This window comes from Trichoderma aggressivum (genome assembly GCF_033847375.1).
Source record: "Trichoderma aggressivum f. europaeum strain CBS 100526 chromosome Unknown scaffold_012, whole genome shotgun sequence".
NCBI classification, from domain to species: Eukaryota; Fungi; Ascomycota; class Sordariomycetes; order Hypocreales; family Hypocreaceae; genus Trichoderma; species Trichoderma aggressivum.
In genome coordinates, this window is record NW_026946378.1 from 15,015 (window position 1) to 38,585 (window position 23,571).

General features: G+C 50.6%; 10 protein-coding genes across 10 annotated transcripts; 6 read left to right on the forward strand and 4 right to left on the reverse strand.

Annotated features, from left to right (window-relative positions):
• Nucleotides 1-919: 919 nt before the first annotated feature.
• Nucleotides 920-1,741, forward strand: Triagg1_3890 (uncharacterized protein; the record flags this gene model as incomplete). The annotated part of the gene is made up of 1 exon (XM_062898232.1): nucleotides 920-1,741. The coding sequence occupies one exon, from the start codon at nucleotides 920-922 to the stop codon at nucleotides 1,739-1,741; it is 822 nt and encodes a 273-aa protein (XP_062756910.1).
• A 931-nt stretch (nucleotides 1,742-2,672) lies between these two features.
• Nucleotides 2,673-3,689, forward strand: Triagg1_3891 (uncharacterized protein; the record flags this gene model as incomplete). The annotated part of the gene is made up of 1 exon (XM_062898233.1): nucleotides 2,673-3,689. One exon carries the CDS (start codon nucleotides 2,673-2,675, stop codon nucleotides 3,687-3,689), a length of 1,017 nt encoding a protein of 338 aa, XP_062756911.1.
• Nucleotides 3,690-3,849: 160 nt separating this feature from the next.
• On the reverse strand, nucleotides 3,850-4,941 carry Triagg1_3892 (uncharacterized protein; the record flags this gene model as incomplete). Its single annotated transcript, XM_062898234.1, has 1 exon — nucleotides 3,850-4,941. One exon carries the CDS (start codon nucleotides 4,939-4,941, stop codon nucleotides 3,850-3,852), a length of 1,092 nt encoding a protein of 363 aa, XP_062756912.1.
• A 142-nt stretch (nucleotides 4,942-5,083) lies between these two features.
• On the forward strand, nucleotides 5,084-6,739 carry Triagg1_3893 (uncharacterized protein; the record flags this gene model as incomplete). The annotated part of the gene is made up of 1 exon (XM_062898235.1): nucleotides 5,084-6,739. The coding sequence occupies one exon, from the start codon at nucleotides 5,084-5,086 to the stop codon at nucleotides 6,737-6,739; it is 1,656 nt and encodes a 551-aa protein (XP_062756913.1).
• A 1,864-nt stretch (nucleotides 6,740-8,603) lies between these two features.
• Nucleotides 8,604-10,701, forward strand: Triagg1_3894 (uncharacterized protein; the record flags this gene model as incomplete). The annotated part of the gene is made up of 3 exons (XM_062898236.1): nucleotides 8,604-9,481; nucleotides 9,548-9,834; nucleotides 9,902-10,701. The coding sequence occupies 3 exons, from the start codon at nucleotides 8,604-8,606 to the stop codon at nucleotides 10,699-10,701; spliced, it is 1,965 nt and encodes a 654-aa protein (XP_062756914.1).
• An 890-nt stretch (nucleotides 10,702-11,591) lies between these two features.
• Triagg1_3895 (uncharacterized protein) lies at nucleotides 11,592-13,388 on the forward strand (the record flags this gene model as incomplete). The annotated part of the gene is made up of 1 exon (XM_062898237.1): nucleotides 11,592-13,388. One exon carries the CDS (start codon nucleotides 11,592-11,594, stop codon nucleotides 13,386-13,388), a length of 1,797 nt encoding a protein of 598 aa, XP_062756915.1.
• A 916-nt stretch (nucleotides 13,389-14,304) lies between these two features.
• Nucleotides 14,305-15,762, reverse strand: Triagg1_3896 (uncharacterized protein; the record flags this gene model as incomplete). The annotated part of the gene is made up of 1 exon (XM_062898238.1): nucleotides 14,305-15,762. The coding sequence occupies one exon, from the start codon at nucleotides 15,760-15,762 to the stop codon at nucleotides 14,305-14,307; it is 1,458 nt and encodes a 485-aa protein (XP_062756916.1).
• A 2,489-nt stretch (nucleotides 15,763-18,251) lies between these two features.
• On the forward strand, nucleotides 18,252-19,227 carry Triagg1_3897 (uncharacterized protein; the record flags this gene model as incomplete). Its single annotated transcript, XM_062898239.1, has 2 exons — nucleotides 18,252-18,420; nucleotides 18,482-19,227. 2 exons carry the CDS (start codon nucleotides 18,252-18,254, stop codon nucleotides 19,225-19,227), a joined length of 915 nt encoding a protein of 304 aa, XP_062756917.1.
• A 317-nt stretch (nucleotides 19,228-19,544) lies between these two features.
• On the reverse strand, nucleotides 19,545-20,756 carry Triagg1_3898 (uncharacterized protein; the record flags this gene model as incomplete). The annotated part of the gene is made up of 3 exons (XM_062898240.1): nucleotides 19,545-19,744; nucleotides 19,803-20,396; nucleotides 20,453-20,756. The coding sequence occupies 3 exons, from the start codon at nucleotides 20,754-20,756 to the stop codon at nucleotides 19,545-19,547; spliced, it is 1,098 nt and encodes a 365-aa protein (XP_062756918.1).
• Nucleotides 20,757-22,868: 2,112 nt separating this feature from the next.
• Triagg1_3899 (uncharacterized protein) lies at nucleotides 22,869-23,423 on the reverse strand (the record flags this gene model as incomplete). Its single annotated transcript, XM_062898243.1, has 1 exon — nucleotides 22,869-23,423. The coding sequence occupies one exon, from the start codon at nucleotides 23,421-23,423 to the stop codon at nucleotides 22,869-22,871; it is 555 nt and encodes a 184-aa protein (XP_062756919.1).
• Nucleotides 23,424-23,571: the final 148 nt, after the last annotated feature.

The following is a 23,571-nucleotide window of genomic DNA, read 5'->3' on the forward strand; positions in this document are numbered from 1 at the left end:
CATTTACCATTAGGTCTGTTAGCTTGTCTACCTGAGCCACAAATCTTCGATATAAGGCTCTAGAACCTCAATTCATGGGCAGTGCCCCTGAATAAAAATCTTCAACTACTGAAGGGTGAAGTGTCACATGAGGCCATCAGGCACTGAGTAAATCATGCAGCAACAGTAGAGCAACTACTTCTCCAAGTAGTCGAGGGCCACATAAGTATTCTCCATGCATACTATCTAAAATGTTTATGCTTCTCGTCTAGATTAATCTCTACAATCATGATGACGACCCAAAAGATTGCATTCAGAGGAAAATTGGCTTTAATGGTAAGGTGACGGCATGAAAGTAAAAAGAGCATATAGGTACAAGCAGAAGCAGAAAACCCGAGGCTGGGAAAATTATAAACGCCCACGCGCTAAAACATACGCCTGTTCTTTAATAAAGTATCTGCTACTCTGTCCATTATCTTGTAGTAACTGCTATTATAGTTATACAGTCAACTTTAGGTGTGGCTGAATAGGCGTTGCCTTACAAAAGTATCACTTGATGATCTAATTAGGTGCTTATACTGCTGAATGTTTGCATTTATTTATCTTCCAGTCCTGCTCTATCTGACCTCCTCTTGAGGCACTAATTTATATCAAACACAGTGCGACTTGGGCCTCTGAGCGATACTTGCACTACGCCTCGTTAGGCTGATTGCGAATAAAGCGCAAGTTAAATGCAAAGGCAGTGCAGACAAAGGCTTTTTCAAGGCGGATTTCTGTCTCGGCGCTAAGCCGCCTCACTTTGAGTGTGTTAATGTTCAGCCGCAGAGACAGGCTGCTTGAACAATGTAACTTTAACAATATCACTTTTACCTGTGCTCATCAAGTACTTGTGATTGACGTGTAGCTGTATCACAGCTACAACCAGCCATTTGCTTTTACCATGGACGACCATCTTGACTTTGAAGATGGAAACGACCTTCCACCTCCGTACTCACCAAGTGCGAATCCCACCAGCAGCGCCTCAGCCCAACACTCAGACGCAAGGCCTTCATCCATATTCTCGTCTCACGTAGCCGGCCTTCGAAGCGAAATCACCGCCTCGCAGGCTGCCCGAGCCTCGGCCAGAGATGACCGCGACAGCTACGTGCTGTCGCTCATCGTGCCATACATGGAATATTTCTTGTCCTCTATTTCAGAGATCCATCCGACGCCGAGGCTTGCGGAAGCGACGTTTGTGCCCGATGCAGCCATCGGCGAGGGCTGGAAGTTTAGCGACGAGGATGAAAGGCGTGCGGGCGAGTTTAGGACGCTGATTCGTGTTCGCGAAAATACAAAGAAAGGCGACGGCCAAACGAAAAAGAAAACAGACGGCTATGCTCTGTCGGAGGGTGGTGATGATGGGACGAGTCCGTCACTTTGGTGGGAAAACGAAGACATGGCGCGGCGGCTTGCGAAGCATCTACAACCTCAACGGCCCGCCTCTATTCCCAAAAACACGCAATCGATTAGGGATCGGTGCGCCAGTCAAGCCAACGGCAGCAAGAAATCCGGTATCTGGGGTCTGTTCAAGAAATCGGACGAACCTGTCCGGCCAGCACCCCCCGCGGCTGAGGAACCCAAAGATGACGTGGTGATGACTGCCAAAGCCGAACAAGTCACGTTTAGAAAGGAAAACGAGTTTGGGTTATGGGAGACATTGACGGGATTTGGCATTGTAGTGCGCGTGAGAATTAGAATGGCCGGGGACGTTGTGAAGAGATGAGAGTGAGGATCTTTGCCTGCAGGCCATTGAATGCGCGCGTAGTGAGTTGAAGATCTCATTCTGTTTAGGTTTAGATACTATTCGAGGCTGGATCATCTACCAAGTAAGTAGTTCAAGTGACTCATAGGTGGTGGGAACACACAGCTAGAAACAGCTTGCATCACACCAAAGCAGGACAGTCAAATGCTGGGTATTGTATTGAAGAAGCTGGAATACGCCAACCCTTGGGCATCCATAGTAGCTATTATTTTCATCCAGCGAAATATCACTTCACACCACTTTGTGGTTTTCTGCTATGTTTGGCACAAAAACCCTTGCAAACGCAGCTCAACGCTCTCTGCGTTTCAACCCAAACAGAATTGACATTGACCATTTAAGTACCTTTCCATTAGAACTACTACAGGTATTCAGCAGAGTCATTAGGCTTCACCTCAGTATTGATTTCCCAACTCCACCCGAATCAGCGTTAACGTCTTCACGTCATCACGCTCTTAGCAAACAGCTAACCTCTAAATCCATCTCTTGATCCGACAACGGGCCCATTCTTATTACTTCAACGTTTATTATTTCCACATCTGTCCAAGACCAAACTAACGCTCAACCTCGTTCTTTATGAATCAAGCTAAACACGAGATTGCTCTAACCCCGTCTCTCTTCGCCGACTTCATTTTTTGCCTTTTCTAGACTAACGTGGCCGGCTTCTCGACTCATTCGCCGCATACCCTCAGCGCACCCCACTCACTACTCTGAATTCTTGGCGACAATATCAGAACAAACGTTTTTCAACCTGTGATTTCGTGTGTCAAACATGTATGCACCTATGTTGAGTCTAATATTTAATCTAAGCATCTCTAGTCTCTCATTACTTTCCTCTTTTCTCTCTCTTTTCGTTCTGTCAATCCCTATACATCTAAGGAATAAGTGTGTCAACATGCCGCTTTCTACAGACACCCAATACGATGTTCTTGTCACGGGCTCATCTGGCCATTTGGGCCATGCCCTCATGATAACTCTGCCATCACTCGGCTTCACACCAATTGGAATCGACATTCTCGCTTCTCCAACAACTACCTGCGTCGGCTCAATAACAGACGAAGCCCTCATCACCAGCATCTTTCAAAAATACCCCATCAAGCACGTCCTCCACACGGCAACTCTCCACAAGCCTCACGTCGGATCCCACACCAAAAACGACTTTGTCCAGACAAACATTGCAGGCACTCTGCTACTTCTCGAAGAAGCAGCCAAACTCGGCGATCTAATCAAAAGCTTCGTCTTCTTCAGCACCACCAGCGCCTTTGGCTCTTCGCTCAGCCCCAAGCCAGGCTCCCCCGCAGCCTGGATCGACGAGACGGTCGTTCCCATTCCCAAAAACATCTATGGGGTGACTAAAATTGCGGCTGAAGATGTTTGCCAGCTCTTCCACAAGCAGCATAACCTTCCGATTCTGGTTCTTCGTGTGAGCCGCTTCTTTCCAGAGGAAGATGACGATGAGGATCGACGGAATGCGATGAGCGACGACAATCTCAAGGTCTTGGAGATGGCGTATCGTCGTTGTGATATCAAGGATATCGTTTCGGCAACGGTATGCGCTATGGAAAAGGCTGGACAAATTGGATGGTCCAAGTACATCATCAGTGCGCCGCCGCCATTCTCGAATGATCCAGAGACGCTGGCTGCCCTGGACAGAAACCCAGGAGAAGTGCTTGACAAAGTAGTTCCTGCAGCCGCAGAAGTGTTTCGGGAGAAAGGATGGAACTATTTAGATCGAATGGATCGTGTCTACGACTCGGGAAAAGCCGTTCGAGAACTTTGCTGGAAGCCCGAATACACGTTTGCAGGGATCATTGAGAAATTGGCTCGCGGTGAGGATTGGCGCAGCGAGTTGGTCGAGATAGTAGGAAAGAAGGGATATCACGCCGTTAGTCACGGTGTGTATACGAAATAGTTTGTAGAATCAACTTTACTCATGTAATATTATATGTTTGTTGATATGGAATAGTTGTAATGACAAGCTTGTACAAGTCTTCTAATTCAGATGTGATGCAGTAACAATCGTCGCAATGCCACCCTCGTGCTTTTCCTATTTTACACTATACAATTTACACCTATTGCAAGAACTCGTCTCTCCCTTGCTCTTTTAATACATCGTGGACTGTCTTTAATACTGTATCGTGGACTGCTACCGGCGCTGCCACAAAGCCAAAGTTGGCACTCAACTTTCTTCCAGCCGACAAGTCAATATCTTTGCCGTGCACGTCTGTAATCTTTCCACCCGTCTCTTCAAAGAGCAGCATGGCGCCTGAATGGTCCCAGGATTTCGCAAATCTGTCTCGGCGCTTGTACACCCAGACAGTCGTGTTGCCGATACCAAGAGCCATGGCGGCCCAGCGAAGCACCCAAGGAACAAGATCGCTTCTTGGAAATGCGACTCCCAGACGCTCCGCAACCACTTCATGAACGCCGTCGAGGGCTGAATCGACGAGACCAGTGCATGTGACGAAGCTTAGATCCTGTGTTGCAGTTGCAGGTTGCTTAGGCAGCTGCTTGACATGTTGAGATTCACTTTGCAAAGACCTCGCAAAGGCGCCGTGGCCCTTGATGGCATAAACGATGCAGCCCTTGCCTTCAGGATCAATATCGCTATTTCGAAGGGGGCCTTTGTGATTCAACGATAGGTTGGGACAACCAACAACACCCAGAGTCTGCTTGCCATCGACAATCAGACCGATATTGATGGCGTACAGCTCGCCCCTCAGATATGTCTTGGTGCCGTCAATCGGATCAAACACCCAAACCCTGCCAGATCCTGCCCCCCCTGGATGGCTCGTGCCCGCCTGGTCGATCAGATCGCACATCTGGTCTTTGGTCTGGGGTAGTTTGCAGGCGCCCCTCTGAGTGTCTTCGTCCTGGGCAATGGTGTTGAGAAGATCCCAGACACGACTCATTAATGCCTCGTTGGCTCGCAAATCGGCGGCGTCTTCTTCTCCTACAAAGGTATCCTCGGGAAATGCATCTTTAAAGGTGGAAATCAAGAGGGCCTGGATGGCAAAGTCTGCAATGGTGACGGGGCTAAAGTCGTCCTTTGTGATGGTTCCTTTATCCTGAGAGGAGATGATGAGCTGGCTTAATTTGGAGGCCTGGCGGAGGGCCCCAAACGCCGTTTCCAGCTCTTTTTGGAGTATTTCAGGGTGACTCATGGCGTTGAGACTGTCTCCTTGTTGGACAAAGAAGACGAAGACGATAGTTTCAAGATGGGAGCACCAAAACACCGAGTTTCATTGTTCCTTCATTTTTGGTGGAGATGGTAAGGAATGCCCCGATTGAGGCAAACCCGGATAGATGCATCATCGTGCCTTTAGCTGCCAAGCCATCGCCCTTGGGTTGGCTGGGTGGTACATTTGCACTACGGAGTTTGAATCTACGCTCTGGATCGTGAATTTACGATTGTATACGGGCCTTGGGAATGGCGCTCGCAACCTGCGGCGGCAAATAAACCTCGGGCTTCTCCTCTGCAAAGATGCCACAGCGCAAAAGTGGTGTCAAACGATGGCTCGCCTCAATCCTGCCGCCATAACAACCGCTCCCAGCCAGCAGCCATTCACGCTTCAGCCACTGATCAGGCAGATGCTCAGCACTCGCCGCTGCATATCAGGCTCCATCTTCATCGTCGAGGGCATCGACGTGATGCCGGCGCCGGCTGCGACGCCCGAGGACGACGACTCTCACGCCGTCAGGTTGGTGCTGGGGGACGGCGAGCTGTGCATCCAGGCCCTGCTGCACCCCGACATGTTTTACCTAGTGGAAAAGAGAGACGTGTTTGTCGGATGCTGCGTGCGAGTGGGGGACTTTGTTATGCGGTTCGAGGAGCCTGGCGGCGATGGGCAGAATCTCGTTGACCAAGGGGACGAAGAGGAAGATGAGAGGGAGGAGAGAGAGAAAGAGGACGAAAGGGGCATGGTGTATCTGATTGTCAACGAGCTGGAGACGGCTGGATGGAACGAGTCATATATGGCCATGTGGCGTCGGCATGAAAAGGGCAAAGACGTCGCGGGTGCTGAGGATGCTGAGGATGCTGAACAGCCAGCTGCGGTCACGGCCAAGGTGAGCACAGACGAGCAACTCGCAGCAGAGAAGCAGGGGACGGTATCGGAAGAGGCCCAGACGACGCCAAGGGCATCCGGGCCAAGGCGAGGCGTCGTCCGATTCGCAGACGTGCAAGCCTCGCCCTCAGTCCAGACTCCCACCAAGGCCAGATTCCAAGACAGAGGCAAGGCCCAGACTCGTCGACCCCTGGACGACAAGGACGGGAAGGACGACGACGAGGACGACGAGGACCTGGAGAACGCGTTCGAGGCCTTTGAAGCCCGCACGTTTCCGGCGCGGAAAACGACGCGCAAGAAGCCGGCGGCTGCATCCAACGCAAGGGAGACGGCAGCGGGCAGCGACAAGCCGCAGCAGCAGCAGCAGCAGCAGCAGCAGCAGCAACAGCAGCAGCAACAACAGCAGCAGCAGCAGCAACAGCAGCAGCAACAACAGCAGCAGCAGCAGCAGCAGCCAATTGCCTTGCCCAGGGACTGGCACGACCACCAGACGCCCCTCAAGCTGACGACGCTGCGGCTGATTCCGCATCTCCCTTATGCCCAGAACTGGTCGGTCAACGTGCTGGCGATTGTGGCCTCGCTGTCGCCCGTGGAGCCGTCGCATCTGGCGCCGGGCAAGCAGCGCACGGCACGCATCGCCGACCCGTCGACGGCCAAGCAGGTGCACCTGACGGTGTTTCTGGACCCGGACGGGTTCACGCCGCGGGTGGGCAGCGCCGTGCTGCTGGTCGGCGTCAAGAACCACCGGTTCGACGGGGGCAGCCTGAAGAAGTACGCCAGCGACGGCGACAGGCGGTGGTGGTTTGAGGACCCGTGGGACTTGTCGTGGCTGGACGTGGCAGGGATCAAGAGCTGGTGGCAGGGCGTGGAGGAGTATTACCGGACGGGTGGTTGAGCGAGCGAGCGAATCGAATCGAATCACGGCTGGAGGGGGGGAGACGTGGGGATCGTACGATTTCTTCTCTTGTCCCCTTTGCCGTTTCTTTTCGTCATTCTTCCTTTGGATTCTACTACTACTCATACTCTCTGTTACGACTAGTACTACTCACTACTAGTGCTCGGCATCTGGGCGGGACTGGCATTGTTTAATTGCCCTGGGCTGCATGTCTTGGACGATTGGGGGGAGGGCGGGAGGGCGTCTTTGCTGCATCCGAGACGGTCGAGGCTTGCACAATACCGGCATAAATTTCGAGATGGCCACTGCAGCAGCAGCACGAGTAGTTGTTTGTGTCATGACTAGCGGACAAACTACTATTGCCAACATCTCGATCAATCTAGTATTACTCGTACGTACTACTAGGGAGCAGCCGTGGCGGCAACACAAAAACCCGGGGTAACAAGTCAGATCAATACGACATGCTACATACGACAAAGACAGCTCCATCCACCCATCACCACCAGCTGGCCTAGTCAAATGCCAATAGAGGCTCCAAATATTGACACTGCTCATCACAGCCAAAAGTGAAGCCACTTCCAATCTAGGCGCGGACGATCCCGACCCCCATAAGGCAGCTGTGCCGATCGCAAGAGCACTGCACCGTACAGTACATAGCAACGAGCGAGGCAAAATCCATCCATTGGCGAGGGAACAGGCATCGTGAGAGGGAAGAGAAAGAAAAAAGCGGAGGAAGACGCAAGGGCGCGCAGCTTATCTGATCTTGGCAGGGATGCAGACCGTGGCAGTGGAACCACGTATCACGGAATGGATTTTGGGACGCTGCTTTGCTTTTGCCCTGCTTTTGCCCTGCTTTTGCTTTTGAGTTGGAGCGTCTTTCTTACAGTGCAGTGCAGTGCAGTGCATTCAGTGTAATCCATCCAATGGATATGAATTGATGTTGATGCATTCATGGATGGAATGGATCAACCCCAATGGATAGATGATTTGGCTGCTGCTGCATCTCGGGCTGTCGTTACAGGCATCTACTGCGCTGTACTTGGGGCCATTGGGCGAGGACTTGCATTAGATGGATGGATGGATGGATGGAAGGATGGAATTGTACCCCTCCTCGGGCCCTGTTCCCGCCCAAAGCCAAGCAAAAAGCCAAGTTCGGTGAGCAGATGTATGTAAAGGCTTGATCGAGCAAACTACCTAGTAGTATTAATTAATATTAATACCCAGTAGGTACCTATAGTATTAATACTACTCCTCTAAATATTGATGCTGTTACAAACTACCATCTTTTTTTGATTAATTCATCCACTCTCTCCCTCTTCTTATCTGGTCTTATCCTCTCCTCTCCTCTCCTCTTCTCATCTCATCCTCCTCTTCTCCCGTTTTGCCTCTGTTGGTTCCATTGCAGCGAATGGCACCCGCTAACGACGCATCAATCGTGCGGTACCTCACCAATACCCACACGTGACACTCTGCCGCACCGCATCAGCCTCTCGCGTCCACACACTCGCGCCGGTACTGCGCATGTACATGTACGGGTACTGCTCAGTCTCAACTTCGGCAGGCGGCTTAACGAGGCTTCTCAGCTCATCCATCCATCATTTTTCCCTTTTCCTTCCTTTTCTCATCTTCTCATTTCCTGTGTTTCTCCTCTGCCATCTTCTGTCCCGTCTTTGCGCTGACCTGTCTCAAACATTGCCTCTGCCTCTTCTTTTTGCCCAATTTCCGCGGCGGGGGATTGATTCTGTTCCCTTGCTGCTTTTTCATCTCATTTTGACTCAGCTTCCGACGCCCTGCCTTGACTGTCTCTCTCCCTCTCTCTCTGACTCTCTCTCTCGCTATTGTAACCCCGGAGTATCATGATGCAATGACCATGACTTCTCTTCCGCCTTCGCCTTCGCCTTCGTCTCCGTCCTCCTCGCCCTCTCCCTCTCCCTCTCCGTCCTCTTCGTCATCTTCCTTCTCACCCCTGGCGGAGACACAGCAGCTCAAGCTCAAGCAGCCAAAGCACCGCTTCGTAGTGCCCAGCTTCAAGCCTCGCCGCAGGAGAGAGTCGCTCGACGCCTTTCTCGACAGCCTCTCGCCCTGGGATCTGCTCTACATCCGGAACCGCTTCCGCGACGGCCACGTCAAGATGGAGGGCTTCGCCGGCTTGAGAGAGCTGCCGCCAGAGGTCTTTGCCTCCATTGTGCCTCACCTGCGGTTGCAGGACGTGCTCAACTGCTTCTTGGTCAGCAAGGACTGGCGCGAGGCCTGGACGCAGGGTGTCGTCTCCACGTTTTTGTGCCGCCGCTTCTTCCCCGGCCTCTTGGAGCTCTACGGCGGCGACGTGCCCGACCGTCACGAACTGTTTCTGGCCTCGGCCAAGCGCTACCTGCGGAAGCACTTCATCAGCCGCAGCAAGCGGTCTTTTGTCTCGTGGGATGTGGGCTGGAGCTCTGATTACTTCATCAGCAGCCAAGAGGCACCGCCGGGCCGTCAGCTCGGTGACTTGCGCAAGGTGGACTTTGGCTTCGCGCCTCTGACCATCTGCTACTCCAACGGCAAGGTGGCCTGGCAGCCGGACAACTGTCACCTCTTTGTCGACGACTTGTACACCCGCGAGAGGGCTCGCTTCAGCTTCGGCGTAGATTTCGTCTCGGGAAGGCCGCTGCAGCTCCAGGCCGTCACCGACAGCCTCGTCATCCTGGCATCAAGCTCACCTCAGTACCGGGACCGAAACGTACCGGATAACGGACAAACCATGTACGTTACAAGCACCTCTTCTCATTTTCGAGGCTCTACTTTCCTCTACTAACATTTGGCCGCTAGAACTGTGTTTCACCTGGAGAACCGGCTTTCCAAAAACGTCGTCCTCCCAGGCAAGTTTGCGCAGTGCTACGCTCAGGGTGACGTCGTGGCGTTTGTGACCAAGCAGGGACACGTTATCATATGGGGCTGGAGTGACACTGCCTACGAGCTAGAGATTGACCACGGCGAGCACTTTCATCAGCCCAACGGCTGGGAAAAGGACCTGGGAGGCGTGCCCGGCATCATGTTTCATCCAACCGACACGGACATTGTCTTTGCAGCCTGGCTGAACTCGCCTGCACCGCCTGGTAAGTACAAGACGTTGTTGGTTGGCATTTGTGTATCGAGTGTTGACCATGTGTTGTCATTGTGCAGACCCCCGCATCCACACCATCGTTGTCATCAAGTTTGACCGCGGCGTGCCAGTGGCTCGATTCGAGACTTCGCTCTCTCACCCAGAGTACCGGCGCCACCCCGACAGTCGGCACTCGTGTCCGGCCATGCGCCTGACGCTCTCATGCCATAAGATGAATGATTACGGTGGCTACGCCATTGGGATCGTCCAGTTTGTGCTCCTCAAAGAAGGTGCCCCTTGGGAAGAGGACGATAACAAGAAGAATCCCGAGTGGCTCTGCATCTGCTTCAACGTCCTCACCGAATCGTTTGCACAAAACAAGTACGAGAGTCGCCGGCGGCCGTACCCACCAACGGTGAAACACTTTGACTTGTGTGTATGGGAAGATCAGTTCATCATTGCCTGGTTCGACGAATACCTCGTCAGCAGGCACTACTCGTACGGTATGCAATGGCTGGTGCCCAGCCCCGCCAATGAGGGTGGATGTTCTCGCATTAGCGAGGTCGACGATGCGACTCGACGCCATCGATCTGATATCGCAGGTTACATGTTTGAGATTGGCTTTGCGCGGAGAATCTTTGTGGACAATGATTTCCTCCTCATCACAACCGGCCAGGGATACATGCTGCTCACGTGCAACGACGAAATCGAGCTTCCCGGTATTGTCACCACGGATGAGGACGGCGTGCCCGAGTTTTCCAAGAATCCGCCCTGGCCCATCCAGGGAGAGCGGATTGAACCGCCGAGGCTGCTCGGCTCGTGGGACACGAGAAAGGTTACAAGCCTGGAGAGGATTTCGGGCAACACCGATGAGACATGAAATGCTGCTCACAAACGAGGGGCAAATGACGACATGTAACTGAGACTATGTGGCATGATTGATTGGATTTGGCATATCTCGCACGGAGCAGGTTGGGAAAAATAACTCTTGAATCAAGCCTGGAAGCAAGGGACATTGAGTATTGCGTGCGTACGGGAGTATCATGGCGAAACGGTCATATTGGAGGATTTTCTGCGGGCATCTAAAACAAGAGAGACGCTGGGATTATTTTTTGGAGGAAAATCATGTTTCTTTTTGTTTGTTTGTTTTTATTTCTAACCGAATGTGTATTTCGTGTTTATACCATACCTTGACTCTTACATGATGTACATTTACACGCTGTTCCTAGGTTATTCTTTGATGTCGCCATAATGTTCAGGTGAGGGATCCATCGGTGCATCAATGTCCAAGCCGGTGATCATCCCCTTATCAGCTAGGGACCCGCACCCGCTGTAGCATCAGCCAGATCCGCTGGAGCAAAGCCCCTGACAGCCCAGAGGCCCCACCGCTGGGGACGCTACGGGGCCCGCGGTGAGCCACTCCAGGGCCCTTGACCCCAGACTTTCAGCACTCACTTCCGAGGCGCGCTATCGCCGATAAGAGCTCCAGTCTCACCTAGCTCTGAATCTTCCGTGGTTCCAATCGCCACCCTTTGTCCTCTCCATCTCTCTTCCCTGCTATCCGATCGTCACTCTTCCTCCTCCGCTCTTCTATCTGCGGCCCCTTTTCCTTTTCCTTCTTCTTCTTCTTCTCCTTCTTTCGTTCACTCCTCATCTGTTCTTTGGCTTCAGTTCAAGGATGCGAAACTATTAATCGTCTCCCATTCAATCCGACCGAATCCATTCCCTCTTGCTGCTGTCGCGGCATCCTTCCCCGTCCCATCACGCGCGATGCCGACCTCGGCTCCCTCTGATCACCAGCGCTTCATCTATCCGACTGCTCCTACGGCCCTTGACGATGACGACCGCTCTTCCGTCCTCACCAGCGACGACGAGGGCGATGAATCATCGGGTGTTTCCGACCCTGCGCTCCGGCGTCGCCAGATAAGATCGAAGCAGATTGTTCGCTTCATCTCTCTTATCGCGGCCACCATTGGGGCCCTGTGCGCGGGCTCCATTGTCGTCTTCTCGCTCTACGCTCCAAAGTTCCTCTCGCGACTACATTATACGCAGTTCCAGGTCAATGGCGTCGCCATCGGCAGCTCCCTGGCCTTGTATCTGCCCATCTCCGTCATGGGATACGTCTGCGACCGAGTCGGCGTTGCGCCGCTGGCCCTGCTGTCGGCATTCCTCTTTGGAGGCGGGTACGGGCTTGCCGCGGGCATCTACAAGAAGCTGGACTACGAGTACAACACGCTGGGCAAGTCTCACGGCGCTGAGAACGGCTGGTCGTATCCGCTCATGGTGCTCGCCTTCATCATGATTGGCGCCGGCACGTGCGCCATGTACATCAGCTCCGTGTCGACTTGTGCCAAGAACTTTGGAAAGGGGAAATACCGAGGACTGGCGCTGGCCATGCCCATCACCGGCTTCGGCCTGAGTGGCATGTGGTTGAGCCAGTTTGGTAGCCGATTCCTGTATGAGAAGAACCCTGATGGGTCCAAGGGCGATGTCGACGTGTTTCGCTTCTTTGTCTTCCTAGCGGTGTTGCTCTTCGTCGTTGGAATTCTCAGCGTGTTTACCCTCAAGGTTGTCGACGAGCAGGACCTCATTGAGGAGGCCATCGAAGAGCTGGAGCAGAGCGGCCTTCTCGATGGAAGCTCTCTCCTCGCGCGTTCGGAAAGCCGACGGTCCAACGCTGGCTATGGCGCAATTCCTGCAACCGCTGCTGATGATGATGCAGAGGGCGACGATGACGACGATGCGAAATGGAAGAAGAACTGGGTTCTCAACGCCGAGACACGCCGCTTCTTGACTGACCACACCATGTGGCCATTCGCCTTGGCCTTTCTCCTCATGATTGGACCTGGTGAGGCCTTTATCAATAACCTGGGCACCGTCATTGGCACTCTCACGCCTCCCATCACCGAAGACCTCAACAACAAGACTTCGGCGGCTACTCACGTCTCCGTCTTTGGCGTCACCAGCACCATTGCTCGACTCATGATTGGCACTCTGACCGATGTCCTGGCTCCGGCACCCGAGACGCAACACATTCAAGTCGCTCCTTCGCGCCCTTCATCCCCGCTCAAGCGCTTTGCCATATCTCGTGTTGTCTTTATGCTCTTTTTCGCCATTCTTCTCGCCATTGGTCTTTTGTTCCTGGCCAGTGGCGCTGCCCAAAACCATGCTGACAGGTTCTGGATTGTCTCGGGCCTTGTCGGTGCGGGATACGGTGCCATCTTTAGTTTGACACCACTCATCGTGACCATTATCTGGGGCGTTGAGAACTTTGCTACCAATTTCGGCATCATCGCCATGCTGCCCGCTTTCGGATCTACCTTCTGGGGCCTTGTTTACTCGGCAGTCTACGAAGCTGGGGCACGTCGCGCGACCACCCCGTCGCTCTTTGGTGACGATAATGGCGACGGCGGTAATGATGGGTCGGACGATTCCGTTTGCTACGGAAAGCATTGTTACGCAGTCACTTTCTGGGCCGAGGGGCTTTGTGTTATTGCGGCGTGCTTTATGCTGCTGTGGGCCTGGAAGGGCAAGGGAGGCTGGAGCCAGCGTGGTATTGTGATATAGACGGTTCGCCTTTTGATTATGGGCGTTTTTAATTGTTTTTTTCTGTCTTGTTTTTTTTCATCTTCTCTTGCTCATGTTTGGGTTTTATTTTTTTTTCGCTTCGGATGGATTTTTGTTGACTTTGAAAGAATGTGAATGGGACTGAGATTGACACGGGGTTCGCACCCGCATTCTGGTTACTTTGGGTTTATTACTGCGAGCTTGGGACTCTTCTTGAGATTGAACATTTACTAGCGAAACACGTATCCGGTGTTGGTGGCGTTGGACATGCTATCTCTATTGCTTCGGTATTCGAGCTTCACATGTCAGTCGTGACGTTTGCCTTGTGATTGACCCGCGTCCAAGCTACTGCATAACGCCGGCATGAGCCATGTTCTAGACCCCTCTGGCCTGCTCGCTGCCTGAATCGCATCATCAAGGCATATATGCATGTACTTTACAGCTGTCCCTGGTCCTCCAATGTCTCTCCCTGCAGCTGGCAAGTCGTGCAGGTATCGTATGCAGCTCTGCCCGCGTTTTTTCGGGGAACACGAGAACTGGCGGTGTGACGAAAGGGGGCATGCAGAGCTTGAGGGTTTTCGTTTAGATGGGGGGAGAGATGCGGCGACTAATGGAGAAGTGGGAGGTGCATGGATGGTGTGAGGCACTCTCGGATGTTGTAGGTTTTATGTGTTTTGGGGGTGGCATGTGTGTTAGATTTTCGATGGGATTCTTGTGTTTGTGGGGGGTTTGGGGGGCATGATTTGTGAATGCATTGACTGTATTGTGTTTGTGAGTTGTGAGTTGTGTGATGGGTTGGTTGGTGATGCTTTGTTACGGTGTTGCACGATGTTAGATATAACAGAGGAAAAGAGTAGACGTCCTACAATGGCTATGACTTCATATACAGTAGATGTTATCCATATGGTTTATATACTTACTCTTCATCATCAGAATCATCAGATTCGTCAGACTCAACAATTACATCACCCTCACTCTCATTCTCCAACGCAACGCCCTGTCTCAACACCCTCATAATATGCTTCACCCACTCACCATCCAGCAGGCTCTCCCACGCAAAGCAATAAAAATCAAGATCCCGTTCACTCTGCTGTCCCTCCCCCAAAAGCCCTAACAGCTGCAATCTCCGTTTATCCCAAAACGCCAGTCCAAACGGCCGATACCTCTCGAACCGCGCCTCTGTAATCGGCAAGCCGTATCTTCCCTCTCTAAAGTGCCGGAGCTGGGTTATTGCGGGGGCTTCGCTGTCGAGACTGGCTCTCGTTTGTCCTCGGAGAGACGCTTCGCTGAGTTGCGGGCCCTTTGCTCGTTTTCGGGCTTCGCGGGTGGGAGGCAGTTTGATGGTTTTGTGGCCGTGGTTGAACCAGATGCCGATGCCGCCCCAGGTTGCTTCGCAGGGGTCTGGGAGGGGAGTTACTGGGTTGACGGGGTTTGCGTCGGCGGGGAGTTTGGGGAGTTTGTAGAAGGGCTGGCTTTTTGTTTGGAGGCCGTGATTTTCGAGGTATTCTATTACGGAGCGGAGTTCTTCGCCAGTGTTGATCATGGAGCCGTCGTGGGCGAGGCTGTCGGCCCATGTTGGGAATGTTGAGTTGATGTCATCGTATGACCAGCCTGATGTGGTAAAGTTGAAGAAGACGAATGAACGGACGTCTCCTACTAGTTGGATGAGCCACATGGCGCGTGTTACACGCATTTCTTCTACCCAGCTGGGAGGTCCTGCGTCAACTACCGTGTAAGGCGTTGCAACGAAGACTTGGTACCAAGCGGGAGTCTTATCGGCTTCTGGAGGATTGGAGCCTCTTATTTTGTATAGAGGTAAGGGAGTTTGTGCATGTTGCGGTGCGAAAATGCTCGGGTTGTAGACTTGTCCGAGATAGAATGATAGACAAGCGTGTGTAAGAGCTGATATGTGATGTGCCGTTGCAACGACAGATCGAAGAATTGGCACGGGTATATCCGCGGTTGTTAAACAATCAGGACCAAAAGGGATACATGTCTTGTCCTTGATTGTCCGCATTGGTATTTTGTGGTGTATAAACTGGTAGCGTAACTCATCGCGGCTCTTGAACGGAAGTGCACCTGCTCGCGTGAGAATAACAGCACGGATGATGTCCTGGATTTTCGGCGGCAGGATGGAATTCGGGCTGGAAAAGATGTTTTCGATGATGGTGAGTGCTTGGGCGTTGAAGAGGCGGAGGGAGCGAGGGGATGCGGTGAGAAGATTCCAGAGGGTGTCGAGGCCGGGGAGATGGGCGATGATTTGGAGGAGGATTTTGGCGGGGATGTGCTCTATGTTTGGAAGGGTTTGTAGGTCGAGATTTGGTGATGGTTCTGAGTCGGGGTTTAGTTTGCGGCGTTTGATGCGTTCTGACATGATGAGGTGGTTTAACTGGACAGAGGCGATGGGTGTTGTGTTGTATTCACGGATTTTGAGTGATGGTGAGTTTGGAGATGTGAATGATAACAGCGGCTAGGTGTCGTGAATATGAAACGTTACAAAACAGATGACGCAGGACAAATTAAATCCTAAAGTTTGGCGATTCTAAGAGGAAGTGATCGTCCTGTAATTGTATTCTCGTAAACACTCTGAACAACACGACGACCTACGCATGAAGTTTATATATCGTCATCTTATGTGGGCCAAACTAATCATTCATCCCCCTGACTAAGGACTTTAGGCAGCAGATGGTGAGATCCATAGCGAATGCTCCGTGTCAGAACTACGCTCATTTCAGCTCTGCGAGAGAAGCGAAGCTGTTTGATTCTGCGTTACCCGGAATATTGGCCAGCGAGCTACTGGCGTTAGTTGATATCACAAATCCACATTTAACTGCTCCCGATCTTCGAGGCCGTATTGATAGCATGGGAGAGAAGAATTAGCTGCACAGAATGGTTGTGGAAATGGAGGATATCTAAATAATAATTTGGAGATACATATTGACGAGTTGTGTATCTATGGTGGAGTTGCTGAATTCGCTGCTCATGTAAGTGATGTGGGCGGTTGAACACCCTAGTGTTCATATGTGCAACTTGTAAAGATACATGTATTATTTCTCATTCACTTATGGCTGGTGGAATAATCATTCATATGGTAATAAACAATTCTTTTAAAGCACAAATCATCGGTTGAGAATGGTTTCCATCGCTGCTACAAGTCTGTTCATTTCGGCATTACATCATGCATGCGGGCAGCCTTGTTAGGGAATTTCCGCTAATGCTCTCCCATACAAATTGCGCGTGGGGGACCACAGCTGGTTTCACCTTGCAATAACCCGATTGTAACAATACATGTTCTCTCGTTGGTAAAATAGACACGACTTGTATAAACCGCGACGAATTGAGAAAACCACTTGTCTTCGATACAGGTCAACAGATATTCAAGGCTTTTCCAACAAAAGAGTCTCTCTCAGGTGCTGTTTATTTTTCATTACGTTTCTTCTTCACAATCAACTTATCTAATGAATTGATTCGCCATTTTAAAGCACCAGCTATTGGCAGCATTTTTACAAGCATTGTGCAGCATGCATATGCACTCATAGCACGATACGCGGTTCTCAGCTTCACTATTGGTAGCCTCGTCGTTTATTCGAGACTCGGGGCTCCCTATCCGAACGCCGGAACCAAGGATCGGCCCTTCTAGAGTCCAAACCGTGGAGGATTTTCATAAACGTGGTTCAATTCCAGCCACATGGGCTGCATTGATGCAGCATCTTCTGGTGGGGGAAGGCAAGTGATGCTTGACCGGTGAGCAGAGACACGAATCCTCCAAACAACCCCGCTTCTCTCTGTCGCGGTTGATTTGTTGGAGCGAATCGACATGACATGTAAAGATCAGGGCTTCACAGACCTTGGTCACGGCAAAATCACATGTAGCGCTACAAGTATAAAGGTGCACAGGTGTTTCCATCTCACTCCCTTCTATTCTGATTCTACTCTGCAGCTACTTATCTAACTACAAAAGAGGTTGAAAAAGCGACTACCTGATATGATATAACATGACGCAAATCCGAATAAACTCAGTCGGTAGGAGGAGACTGCCGGAGGAAGACGGGTGACACCCTCCAACATGTCCTCTTCATTACCTGGTGGACGGGCGATATGATGAGGATCAGGCGGAAGAGTTCAAGGGGATTTTTCCTTCTTCTATGTTATGTCGCTATTGCAATTGTCTGCGGTGGGGTGAAGGAAGGTATAATGGAGACGGGGACATGAGGATGAGAGAAGAGAGTCGGACTGGGTTGGGACGACGGGCGTGTTGATGGATTTATAGTGCCCTGGGTTCGGGCTATTGAGCATCACGTAAGATGGATTCACACTAGCCACTTGTGTGATGGTATAATTTCTTTTGTTCTGGTGTTAGGGTTGTATGGATGGAATATAATGTTTTGGAGATGCATGGTGCTGAGTTTGGATGTACATGTAGTTTCGGTGCTGTGTCACTCGAGTTTCTGTCTTCTCTTTTCGGAAATGCGTTAATGGACTCTAATGTTAGCTGCTGCCTGGCTTGCCATAAGCTCTAGTTTCTTAACAACTGTTTATTGTCATTGATGTAATTATGCATGATTGGCTGCTACACACAAAGCAGATAAGCAGGTAATATTGTTCTATCCAGTATATCTACAACTCGACCGACTGCATCAAACCTCCCCTCCATTCCTTCAACTTATGTGACGCAACTGCTCTGTCCGTTAATCCTAGTCCAGGCCGTCTTTATAAGAGCCAGCCACCCCACCGTTGATCTCTCGGCCCCGCGCCTTTTCATGAAGTTTCCCAATCAAGGCACTTGTGTCGCCCAGTGTGCTAGTCACAGACGTCAGCATCTGCATGGCTCGTACCAGGATGCTTCAGTCGAGAATCCGAGCAATGAATAGACGGACAACTTGGACTCGATTTCATCTGCCACAATGGCAGGGTTGGCCAACATGGTCGACGGGAAGCTCTGTCCTCGGACCGCTTGCAGAAGTGACAGGTTATGACAAGGTCTGGCTGGGGAGGCAGGTTGATGATCCCGAACAGGCTGCCATCATCATTCGTGAGTATCTTCCAGTTTAGGATTTCATGGACTCAATATTAATACACAACAACAACAACAGTCTGGGCGTCTGCAGAAGCCCTCAAGAACTTCCAAGACTCGCCAGCATGTGCCGAGTTTCTCAGGGACCTGCCTGACAGCGGTATTGTGTCCGGCGGGTTATTCCAGCGCTTGTCCCTCAATAATGCAGACGATAGGAGCACCACAATGCTACCAACGGCATCACGATTCCCCAGTCTTCACTGGCATCATAGCGACAGGAAGGAACTCGAGGTAGAGGGTCGTGTGACGCTTACAGCCTTCTTGGTGCCATACACTGGCGGTCCTGACCTCGAGCAAATACGCTTCAGTATCGTCAGAGCGTTCAAAGGCTTTGTTCCCGCAGACTGTGAGGACCTGCGGCCACCGCCACCGCTCTCGCGAGACTCAGTTCCACTTGGAGGACCGTGGCCTGGCCTGGTGGCTTTTCTTCCAAAGCCAGATGGTTTAGTGTGGGCTTGGACGGACACTGGAGACAGTGAACAGTGGCAGCCCCCGGGACAACCAGCGGTGGCAGAGGAAAGTGGCAGTGGCCAGATGGTTGTATGCCAGTTTCGCCTGTGGAATGGCCTCTACGGTGCCACCCGTCAGCGGGAAGAGGCATCGGCGAAAAATGCCCTGGCAAAGGAGTCATGGGAAACCGTTGTGTCAAACGTGATACCCCCGGTTACGGCTTGGGAGCAAGAGCGTTGGGATATTCAGGTGGCGCCGTCCTACCTCTCCCCCCTAGTAGATGAAGAGGAAGAAGAGGAAGCATTAGAGATGTAGTTGGAACTTGATCTTGGTCATGAAAAGAACCGATGGATTCACGTAACGAAGGCACACGGAAGCATGAATTCTTAGCTATATGGATGACGACCCAACATGATATGCACCAATGTTAAAGGGTGATGATAGTGTGCACGGCCCAAATTTGGCGTTTTTTTTTTTTTTTTAAAAAAACCGGTTGGCTCTCTCTTGTCATGGAAGCATGGCCAGAGTTACTATACTACGATAAATAACCCAAAGTACTCAGACGGCTCTACAGACGTCCTTCTCTTTGACCATCAACGTACACCTATGGATGCTTCCACCCTTGTACCTAGTCAAGGAGCTTTCGCCCCAAACTTCTTGTCTCCATTCGCTTCCTCAATAATTTCAAAATCCCAATTCCTGGATATGCCTTGGTTCACTGTGCCATACAGGTAGAACATGTGGGCGACGAAGAATACGTAGTTCTCAGGGTTTTTTCGCGCCCCATTTACGGCGTTGGTGTTGGCCCAGTTGATGCACGTCATGAGATTATCTGTCCATACCGGGTCAGTACCCTAAACATTTGCACACATGAGAAACAGGGCACTTACATTCCTCGCCTACCTGTAGAAACCCATATTGTCCGACTGTTCCAAACAGGTTGTGGAAAGACTCGTGGAGCAGCGTTGCACTCTTGGGTAGCACGGTGTCAAGGCCGGTGCCCGCGGAGATCAACGCATTACCGGCCGTGAAAGAGTCTGGTGCCGAGGTTGTGAAGCTCTGAGGACAGATGATGATGTCTTCGACGTCTCGAAGTCCCTTGAGCGTTCCTGTCTTGGAATTTACCTCTAGCTCTCGGACAAATGAGGTGAGACCGAGGCTCTTTGGATTGCTGCAGTAATCTCTGCCGGTTGGTGAGAAGTAGTACCCGTTGAAGGGCGCGTATTGGCCAGACCACCAGATTTTGTTGCCGGCCTTTGTACCGATGGCCGTCTTGTAACCGGGTATTGATTCAATGGGAACGAGGTTGCCGTTTTTGTCTATGATTCCATTGCCTTGATAGTCTTTGGCTGTGTCGTCTTGCGTTTGTTCTATGAGCCAAGTGCTGTCGCAAAAGATGTAGCGTGAGTTATCTATAGGATACCAAGGAGTACCATCATCCTGCAATGCGAATGAGAAGAAATTATAGACCCATTGGAAGATTTCTAGCCTCAAAGTCAACCCAGAAATGATATGAGGAATAAGAAAGATATCAACATACTACGAATATTTGTGGCACCCGATGGGGTTTTTGCAGCCTCTTTGACTCCGAAGAAGGTTGTAAAAGCCGCTCTGACTTTTGGTTCCGTTTCATAATGATCAATGGCTGCAAGAGTCGTTTCGAGGGCATAGTTGATTTCGGCCACCCAGTTGTTCATAGTTGCGATATAATCATCGCAGCCGCCGTTATCGGTTCCCCCCTGAATTATAAACAGCTGATCAAGAGTCGGGGCGGCGCCTACGGTGTATACTAGGACACTGAATAGGACTGGGAATAGTCCCAGATGAAAGAAGAGCTTCGCCATGGCCTTTGAGAGCTCAGTTTAGACCAAAGGCGAAGAGTTGTTGACCTTGATGTCAGTTGTGCATACAACAACTTAAGAAAACAAAGACAAATGCGTCCCTGTGGTATAGAGTATGGTATCTCCTGGTGGATAGTGTGATTAGCCTACTAGCACACAGATGTCTGATCATATGCAAGAAAACCTCTTGCCATCCAAAAAGCCAAGTGTGACGTTGTAATCTCAGAATAGGCAAAATGTATCTTGCTAGTCAGAGACAGCTGACCTTGGACGGATTGAGAGCTACAAAAAACTGACTTTCTTTTGGTTCATGTAAACTCATCCTATTGCTACTACACGCGGCTCCTCCTAAAGGATACGACTGGCTATTGGGGAGGTAGTGTGATGTAACGGCTTATTTTGGACCAATGGGCCACTGAATATTGAATTCCTCCAGGAACAAGTCATTGTAACCCTTCCTAGTCAGTTGAGCATAACTTTTATAGAATCATTGCTTTAGTATAAAGATATGGGGGAGTGGGGGCCAGACACGCTTGCCAGATGGTAGATGATGGCTAAGAGGTGCGCTTCTGCGAGATATTGATGGTACAGGATATTGATGGGAGACTATACCATATGTAGGTTATACCGATGGCTGAGACATGCTCATAATTGCATATTTGGAGATATATGAGAGGGTTGGGGACAAATGGGGTGACTGTTTCCACGAGCGTGATGAGGTACCACTTAATCAGTAGACGTTTCTCAGTAATCGGTATTGAGATAACTCGTCAGCCACCTGTTCATCCTTCAGATTTTAATTCCAACTACACACCAAAACAAAAGCGAGTTTACACAGTCAAGTGGAGTCTCTCGGTTGCCGTTGTAGCCGTAGTTGACTAAAAAGTTCCCAGGTTGCCATGTGGTGTAATGTGTAATCAACAGACGAGTTAGACAAGAATAGCTCGGCAGCAGGAACATTAGCAATCGGCCAGTACTATATCAAAGTTACTAACGTAGCTTCTTTTTACCATCCCACAAAGAAAATAAGCGAATCCAACTGAACAGGAGAGAGGTAAAGTAGATTGTTACTCGAACAGGAAATTAGCCTATATATTAACATGTTGCAAAAAAAAAAAAAAAAACAATCCTTCCGGGGAGCAGCAGCAATCCTTCCATACTACAGCAGGAGTATCAACAATCCTTCTAAGTGTAAATACAACCCTACACGGCTGTAAGCTTGTGAATGTAATTTCCGCCGGATTCCTGCAACTCCTGTCTTGGCGACGCAATTCTCCTATCTCTACGTTATGCCAGCTTCAGCAATGTGAGTTTCACTTTATATTCATTTAAGAGACTATCTTCACTCAACATGTTATGGAAATAAAATCTCGGCTTCGATGGGCTGTATTTCTCAAGCTTAAGCATAGTTATAGCCTTCAATCTTGCCATTCTCTCTATCTACCCCGCGGTTTAATGGACATCCCGAAGGCTCCGTAACTCGTAGAAATAAATATCCACGACGATGCTAGCGCTGGGCTGTTGACAGGGGTTCTGCGGAGCCAAGGAGAAAACGGCAATTATACGCCGATCAGATCAGGGGTCGGGACGAAGCCACAACTCCACTGCGGAAGCCAAGTCCCGGCTTTTCCCTAAATAGGATTTATTTCGATGGATTGGAGTTGCTGTCCATGTATGATTGATAGCTTGATGAGTATTGGGTAGCTCATCACTCTGTATGGAGAGAGAGTCGATGCTTATCATGTAACTAATTACTGATCATCTGAGTGAGGTTAATGTATATTCAGCAGAGATGAGAGATGGTGAAGTTAATACTAAGTAAGCTTGAATGAATAGAAGAGTAAACTTGCTCCTCCATTCCCTGGTTCAATTTACCGCTCGGCGTTATGACTTTCCACCATACTGAATTATATTTATCCAACAACAAAAGACAAATTACTCAACAACCATCTACATCGCAAACGCATATGTCATTAATAAGGAGAGTATGATGGAACTAATTAGATTGTTTTGCTGTCAAGTTGCTAACTAGCTCAGAGGTTCTCTCTAGACAAGATTGCAAATATGCTTAAGCTATGGGCTACAAAGAGGGAATTGCAATCCCATACAAAAATTCTAAACCCCTGTCGTCACAATCTTAATGAGAATGCCCTCAGGCGTATATCCCACAGGGTAAGTCGTGGCCGAGTATGCCGGGTTGGAAGCGTTGTAGACGACACCGAGCGAGCCGCCGTCAGTATCGCAGCCGATGAGAGCAGCAGCTTGCTGGGCAGGCGTTGCGCCGGTTCCACCGTCAATGGTATTGGCGATGTCAGCATAGAGAACGCTACTGTCGACGGTGGCGTCAATGTGCTTAGCGATGACCTGAACAGTGCCGTGGGAATAGACGGTCCATTCAGCACAGTCAGGGGCGTCGGCTGCAGACATTGAGTATAGACGTCCGGCCTTGGTCTGCGCTCCATATGCGCGGAGATAGGCCGCGACATAGGATACATCAGCAACAGCGACGTCTTGAGGCGTGTTGTCAGGCGCAGTGTAGCAGAGGAGGTCGCCCGTCTCAGTGTCGTCACAGATCTGCGCAGAACGTGGAGACACGAGAGCCTTTGGGGCAGCGATGGCGGTGCCGACGAGCGCCAAGGAGATGATATGGAAGAGAGTTTGGGAGAGCATCTTGAATGAAGTGATAACTGAATGCTTGCAGTGATGGTATGAAAGATGTCAGATGTATTGAAGCTAGACTACCTTGGCGAATGAAGCAATAAAAGCAAAACAATTCGAAGTCACTGCCTTATTTTATAAAAGCTCGGAAGACAACATT